General features: G+C 46.8%; 1 protein-coding gene across 1 annotated transcript in view; it reads right to left on the reverse strand.

Annotated features, from left to right (window-relative positions):
* Positions 1 to 402: 402 nt before the first annotated feature.
* abcc8 (ATP-binding cassette, sub-family C (CFTR/MRP), member 8) overlaps positions 403 to 7,531 on the reverse strand; it is a 40,146-nt gene continuing 33,017 nt past the window's right edge. Inside the window, exons 31-38 of the mRNA XM_084671249.1 lie at positions 7,354 to 7,474; positions 6,605 to 6,735; positions 5,738 to 5,816; positions 5,233 to 5,341; positions 3,194 to 3,297; positions 1,638 to 1,771; positions 1,048 to 1,110; positions 403 to 686 (exon numbers count right to left, since the gene is read on the reverse strand). Of these exons, the coding sequence (XP_084527375.1) occupies positions 549 to 686; positions 1,048 to 1,110; positions 1,638 to 1,771; positions 3,194 to 3,297; positions 5,233 to 5,341; positions 5,738 to 5,816; positions 6,605 to 6,735; positions 7,354 to 7,474 (879 nt within the window). The 3' untranslated portion in view covers positions 403 to 548. The remainder of the gene's footprint in view (positions 687 to 1,047; positions 1,111 to 1,637; positions 1,772 to 3,193; positions 3,298 to 5,232; positions 5,342 to 5,737; positions 5,817 to 6,604; positions 6,736 to 7,353; positions 7,475 to 7,531) is intronic.

Consider the following 7,531-nt stretch of genomic DNA (forward strand, 5'->3'; position numbering starts at 1 on the left):
ATCCAGTCAGGAGCTTGGTTATACGATTAGATATTAAAAGTAGGATTTGATGGGAATGCAGATTTGAAAAGCCGAGAGTTGTCACACAGGTAACTGAGCTCATGCAGAGACTGTGGCTCTGCACGCGCTCTGTTGTTCTCTCTCTGTCACTACGAGAATGGAGGAGGGGTATCACCGCTTCAGGAGAGCTGCTTGTGTTATGGAAAGACTGGTTGATAGTGTGCCAGACGTATCAGGTATGTGGCAGTACTTCGACTTGAGTTTAAGATGTGTGTATGTCTGCCCCTGGATGCCTTCAGAAACAGTACTGTTGGCGGTACCCGCTCAACACTCAGTGACCCAGAACACCAAGCATGGGGCTGGAGTTAAGTTACCAAACAAAAATAAAAATGAAATCCAATGAATATTTTAGTGTTTTATTAACAAATACTTGTCATGTTTTATTAAATGTATGTACAAATATAATACGATATAAGAAAAATAAAAGAATAATATAGTCCGTTACAATAGCTCTTTGAATGTCCTCGCTCGTGTCACTTCCTGCTCCGTTACTTGTCGGCGTGCACAAAGGAGGCGAAGACACTGTCCTCCTTTCCCAGAAGGCCCTGGGGCGTGTCGTGCTCCAGGATGATCCCTCTCTTCATCACGATCACCATGTCTGCATTCAGGATGGTGTGAACACGGTGCTGTAGGGCGACGTAGGGATACAAACATCAGCGGTCTGGGTGTAATGTAACAAAGTCCCTGCCTCAATTCTCAAACTGCATCCTGACAGAAATCTGGAGGATAAAAAAGAAGTTGGCCATGATGGATTGGGCGAGGCTACACCCTACCTGCTCTTAACATCTGAGAACTCAACATCCACGTTCTCCAGTACCAACATCACAAAGTCGTACACACTCTAGATCTGTGTCTGCCTCACATCTCAGTAGATCATTCTAGCAATGTATGAAATCAGATGAAGGCCAGAGTACTCTTGCAGTAACTTGACAGAACACCAGAGAGAGAGAGAGAGTGGTCCCGGGAGATACCAGCAGAGATACCTACTGCTATGATAACCACTGTCCGGTCAGCAAAGGCAGTCATCACCACCTTCTGCAGGATGCTCTCCTGGAGGAAGGAGAGAGCAGAGGAGGAGAGAGAGCAGAGGAGGGAGAGAGCAGAGGGGGAGAGAGAGCAGAGGGGGAGAGAGCAGAGGGGGAGAGAGCAGAGGGGGAGAGAGCAGAGGGGGAGGGAGAGCAGAGGGGGAGAGAGCAGAGGGGGAGAGAGCAGAGGGGGAGGGAGAGCAGAGGGGGAGAGAGCAGAGGGGGAGGGAGAGCAGAGGGGGAGAGAGCAGAGGGGGAGGGAGAGCAGAGGGGGAGAGAGCAGAGGGGGAGAGAGCAGAGGGGGAGAGAGCAGAGGGGGAGAGAGCAGAGGAGGAGAGAGAGCAGAGAAGGAGAGAGCAGAGGGGGAGAGAGCAGAGGGGGAGGGAGAGCAGAGGGGGAGAGAGAGCAGAGGGGGAGGGAGAGCAGAGGGGGAGAGAGCAGAGGAGGAGAGAGAGCAGAGGGGGAGAGAGCAGAGGGGGAGGTTATGTAAGAAGCAGTCATACACGCTACAGACTCAGGGTGATGTTGTAAAGGAGCTCCATTCAGCCTCACGGTTGCCATGTCGATGGAGGCGGTGGCCTCGTCCATGATGAGGATGCTGCTCTTCCTGACGAAGGCCCGGGCCAGACAGAACAGCTGCCTTTGGCCCTGACTGAAGTTCTCCCCTCCCTCCGTCACCATGGCATCTGAAACACAAAAAAAACCCACAACAATGTTGGGACTAGTGTTCCACAGTGCAGATACCAACAGCACTATTAATGGATTTGCCACGGAAATCCGCGACCGCGTTGATAGAGCAGTTGCCGTGGCGAGCAGCAGGGGGCGCCAATGGGTCAGTGGCAGGAGACACTGATGTGAGACGAGCGGATCTAAACTTTGGTATTTCCAGCTCAGTCAAAGATAGGATGTCATCTCGCTGATGTGGTTGTGTCCACTTAGCTGTGCTTCAGGTTAGTGAGCTATTACAGTCTTACAGTCACAACTAGTATGTGGATAAAGACCTTGCAGTCAAGATGTCCCATGGCTCTGTCACCCTCAGTGTTTAGTTACAGGCACACATGCTGGTCTTCCAATATGTCACTGGGTGCGGTTGCTAGATCATTTTGAACCCATAAACAATAGCCTTTTTCCTTCTCTTTTTTTCCCTATGAGAAAAGATTTCCCAAGACTAGTTTCTCAATTGTCCACCACTAAGTGATGTTTGGTATGTGGAGTGGAATAGCAACATCGAGTGTGTGCAGGAGATAAGCTGCCTGTATATGTCTTCATCACCGTGTCCAAACGGAAGCTAGTACGCACACACACACACCGGTGTTCTCTTTCACTAACACACAATCTCCCTCACCCCTCACACACACACTCAATCATTCACCCATACACCCCCTTACACACGCTTGAGAGAATATGAAAGCGGAGAGTAGAGTCCTGAGAGGTCAGTGATGTGTTATAATCAGCTCTAGGTTATTTCATTACAGCAAAGTGAAGTGACTGGTCAGGGCTCACTATTACAAAACATGATTCCTGTTTCATAAGACATGGCAGGACAAGCAGAGAGCGAGAGAGAGGATGGATGGATGGAGCAGGACTGAATGAAAGACGTAAAGAGTCCCTGAGGCCGAACACTTCCTCCTTCGTTAACCAGCAGGGTTAATGTGCTGTCAGCCCAGAGCCCTCACTACACAAATCCGGTGATTTAGTCCACTGACTGGAAGTGGAGGGAAGGATTAGAGAGAAGTAGTGCATCTACATCTCAGGTCAGAATAAGATGTGTTGATCCGCTGGATCAGACAACCTGAGAACAAGCAGCCAAAACCACAAGTTCAAAGAAGTAGGTGATTGTCTGGTTCATGGCATCACACTGTGTCTGGGTCTGATAAGGAACCTGCGCACGTTCAGGGAATGTAAACTGAAATGATAAGTGCACATAGCACAGGAGCTGAAGGTGAAATGTGTTGTTGGCTCTGCACACACTGGTGTTAGTCTCTGTGCAATTTCCTATCAATGTCATATTGATATGTCATATTTCATGTCATGTCACGAGACCTGTATATATTTCAAATTGTCCACAGTTGTTGGTTGTTTACACAGGAACACACACACAAACCTACCCAGCCCTCCTGGTAAGGTTTTGACCACAGGTTTGAGTTGAGCGATCTCCAGCGCTTCCCACAGCATCTGATCTGTCGCCTTTTTCTCCGGGTCCAGGTTAAATCTGGCACACGCATGAACACACACAGACACACACAGACACACACACAGACACACACAGACATACACACAGACACACACACAGACACACACAGACACACACAGACACACACAGACACACAGACACACACAGACATACACACATGCAATGTTAACATACTAACATATTTAGTATCATATAACGTATATATAATGTCTTTATTTTAGCCTCCTATTTTTATGAATCAGTCATTTTACATCCCCTTTACTGCTTTAAATATCATCAACTCGTCAGGTAACAGTAGAATGCTTCGGTCTTTGTGTGTGTAAAATAAAAGTCCCCTCTCCCTTCCTAAAATAACCCACTAGAGTTGAGTTGATCCAGTGAAGTGTCCTGCCATCACCCCGGCTCTCCCCAGAGCAGCGCTATCTGCCTCTGATGTGGACAGAGCAGCGCTATCTGTCTCTGATGTGGACAGAGCAGCGCTATCTGTCTCTGATGTGGACAGAGCAGCGCTATCTGTCTCTGATGTGGACAGAGCAGCGCTATCTGTCTCTGATGTGGACAGAGCAGCGCTATCTGTCTCTGATGTGGACAGAGCAGCGCTATCTGTCTCTGATGTGGACAGAGCAGCGCTATCTGTCTCTGATGTGGACAGAGCAGCGCTATCTGTCTCTGATGTGGACAGAGCAGCGCTATCTGTCTCTGATGTGGACAGAGCAGCGCTATCTGTCTCTGATGTGGACAGAGCAGCGCTATCTGTCTCTGATGTGGACCACAGTGTGCCATTTGATCCACTTGTCTTTCACAGGGAATTGTCCCTCAAAACACAGGTATCCTAATCAACTCTGCACATGGCAGAATGTGTGAGACAATTTAGGGCCAGTGTCCATGTATCTCATTGTTCATCAAATAGAATCCCAGTCAGATTGGGGTGGGTTTCTCTTCACTATAGCTGGACTATAAACTGGCATAAAAACAGAATAGTGCCATTCCATCGGATCATGCTCTGTGCTGTTGACACTAATGCTGGGGGTCATGTTGAGCTTTCTCAGTATTCGACTCGTGCCTGATATCCACCAAGAGGCTATGCCCCTCAGACAAGCTGCAACCTCTGGCCATGAGCTGCACTGTTACGCCCCAACAGGAGCACAGCAGAAACACAGGAGAAACACAGCAGAAACACAGCAGAAACACAGCAGAAACAACAGAAACACAACAGAAACATAACAGGAACAGAGCAGAAACACAGTGTCTCTGAATGTCCCACAACATCACATAAAGCAGACGTGATTAGCTATTTACCTTTACCGGAATTTGAACAGCTGCTGTTTATGGCCGTGTCTGAATAGTAAACATGTCACCTTATCTCAGGGCTATTAATCTCTCCTTTTATAGGGATTAAATGAGCAGAACATTCAAGGCAGGTTTTGTTGCTAGGTCTAGGTCAGATTAGGCCTGACCTCACTGTTGCCCCCAGAGCCCATCACGACCCAGCACACTGCTCTCCTTAGAAGAGTCACCTCATTCTGTGTACTCTAACTTAGTCTCAAATGCAGTTTGTTAATCTGTATAGTTGTAAAATTGTATTCTAGTTCATTGGTTTTCAAAGTTGGGTCAGCAAACCATAGCCAGGGGGTCTGTGAAATAATTTGCCATAAATTATATAATTGTGCTGTATCATTAAAAACTGAAAAAATATATAATAGTCTACAGATGGGGACCATTTACACCAATAAAACAAAACAAGCATATTGTGTCCATTTAAGAGTGAAAAGAGTAAAGGGTATGCTGTATGGATGTTAAGATTACGGGGGGTCCTTGGAAAATGTTCACCCTTGTAAGGGGTCCCTGGTCCCAAAAAGTTTGAGAACCGCTGTTCTAGTTTTCCTACAGGTGTAAATGTGGGCCTTACCGGATGGTTCCGCTGACAGGATGGGGTCTAAATGTGAGCCTTACCGGATGGTTCCGCTGAACAGGATGGGGTCCTGGAGGATGATGGAGAAGCGAGACCTCAGGGTGTGCAGGGGCAGCTTGGCGATGTCGATGTCGTCAATTACAATACGTCCTGTTCACACATAACCAATCACAATGCGTCCTGTTCACACGCAACCAATCACAATATGCCCTGTTCACATATAACCAATCACAATACGTCCTGTTCACACACAACCAATCACAATGCTTCCTGTTCACACGCAACCAATCACAATACGTCCTGTTCACACACAACCAATCACAATACGTCCTGTTCACTCACAACCAATCACAATGCGTCCTGTTCACACACAACCGCAATGAACATCTACAGCAACGCCACATTTACTAAACATCCTAGTTGTTCAGGAATCCAAATTAATTTAGGAAATAGTTTATTCCTCAACTTTCTTCTTCTTCTTCTTCTTCTTTAACTTTTGAAAAGTGTTTATATCAATCTAGAGAGGTAACAGGAACATGCGTTTACCCTCGAAGGTGTCAACCATTCGGAAGAAGGCCAGAGAGAAGGAGGACTTTCCACTGCCGGTTCTGCCACAGATTCCAACCTGGAGACGGGAGATCTCTGTGAGACTGTCACATTCCTGTCTGTCTTCTTCATTCTCATCTTCATCAACAGTATCATCATCATCATCACCGTACATATGTGACAGCACCTAGAATCATCTTTATCAATAGCATATTCATTGGCATCATCACCACCATACATTAGGGATGCCCATAACTAACCGTGTAATCGTTAACCGACAATACGAAGGTTTAGCGGTTAATACTATCTTTAAACAGTGTTGCCAATTTAACAACAATGGCGATTGCCTCACCGATCCTTGGTAACCTGGACGTTGCAGTTTCCCCTCAAAGTTTTTCAGCTCAAATATTTTTGTTTCAAATTTTTGGGTCTGAATTCACCACTCTAATTTGAGCAGCCTGAATGTTGTTCTATTAGAATGACTGAAGCTTACATTTTTTGGGGGGGTGAATTTTTGGGATCAAAATTTTACTGTTCAAATTTGAGCAACCAGAATTCCCAAACCTTTAATTTTTGGATCAGATTTTTTTTTCTACATTGAAATAAATTCATATTTCATTTTTAAAGAGGTGAATTCAAAACCAACAAATTTGGTGGTGTTTAAATTTCAAAATTAAGTATTCAATGCCTTTTAAAATGCAAAACATGATGTCACTGATCTGCTTCTAGTCAACGGTTAATGGTGGTTAACGAGCGTCGATTATCGGACCAATGTTTTTTTCAAAATGAGCATCCCTACCATACATACTGCTGAAGTCCAGATTCTACTGAATACACTGTGTGTGTGTGTGTGTGATGGCACCACACCTTCTGTCCGGGGCTGATGTGAGCGTTGACCTGCTTGAGGACAGGTTTCAAAGTGGGGTCATAGCGGACGCTCACGTTCTGGATCTGGATCTCTCCGTGTTGGGGCCAGCCCTCAGGCACCTGGGCCGCACCTGGGGGGTTGAGGTAGTGCTCTGAGGTAGTACTCTGAGGTAGTACTCTGAGGTAGTGCTCTGAGGTAGTACTCTGAGGTAGTGCTCTGAGGTAGTGCTCTGAGGTAGTACTCTGAGGTAGTGCTCTGAGGTAGTACTCTGAGGTAGTGCTCTGAGGTAGTGCTCTGAGGTAGTGCTCTGAGGTAGTGCTCTGAGGTAGTACTCTGAGGTAGTGCTCTGAGGTAGTGCTCTGAGGTAGTGCTCTGAGGTAGTGCTCTGAGGTAGTGCTCTAAGGTAGTGCTCTGTATGTTGAGGAAGTGCTCTGAGGTAGTGCTCTAAGGTAGTGCTCTGTATGTTGAGGTAGTGCTCTGAGGTAGTGCTCTGTATGTTGAGGAAGTGCTCTGAGGTAGTGCTCTAAGGTAGTGCTCTGTATGTTGAGGTAGTGCTCTGAGGTAGTGCTCTAAGGTAGTGCTCTGTATGTTGAGGTAGTGCTCTGAGGTAGTGCTCTGTATGTTGAGGTAGTGCTCTGAGGTAGTGCTCTAAGGTAGTGCTCTGTATGTTGAGGTAGTGCTCTGAGGTAGTGCTCTGTATGTTGAGGTAGTGCTCTGAGTGGTTCCAGTCCTGGGTTCCAGTACTGACCCAGTAGCCCCTCATAGTTCTCTGGTTCGGTCCTCAGCAGGCTGTTGATCCTCTTCACTGAGCCCAGCTGCACCTCCATGTCTGCCAGGTTACGCACCATCCAGTTCATGTAATTAGACACCTGGAACAGAGAGAGGGAGCCAAAGCAGAGCCAAAGGGAGGATAGTACAGTAGAGTA

Source organism: Hypomesus nipponensis, chromosome 14 (assembly GCF_054491055.1).
Source record: "Hypomesus nipponensis isolate SF chromosome 14, ASM5449105v1, whole genome shotgun sequence".
In the NCBI taxonomy this organism is placed as follows: Eukaryota; Metazoa; Chordata; class Actinopteri; order Osmeriformes; family Osmeridae; genus Hypomesus; species Hypomesus nipponensis.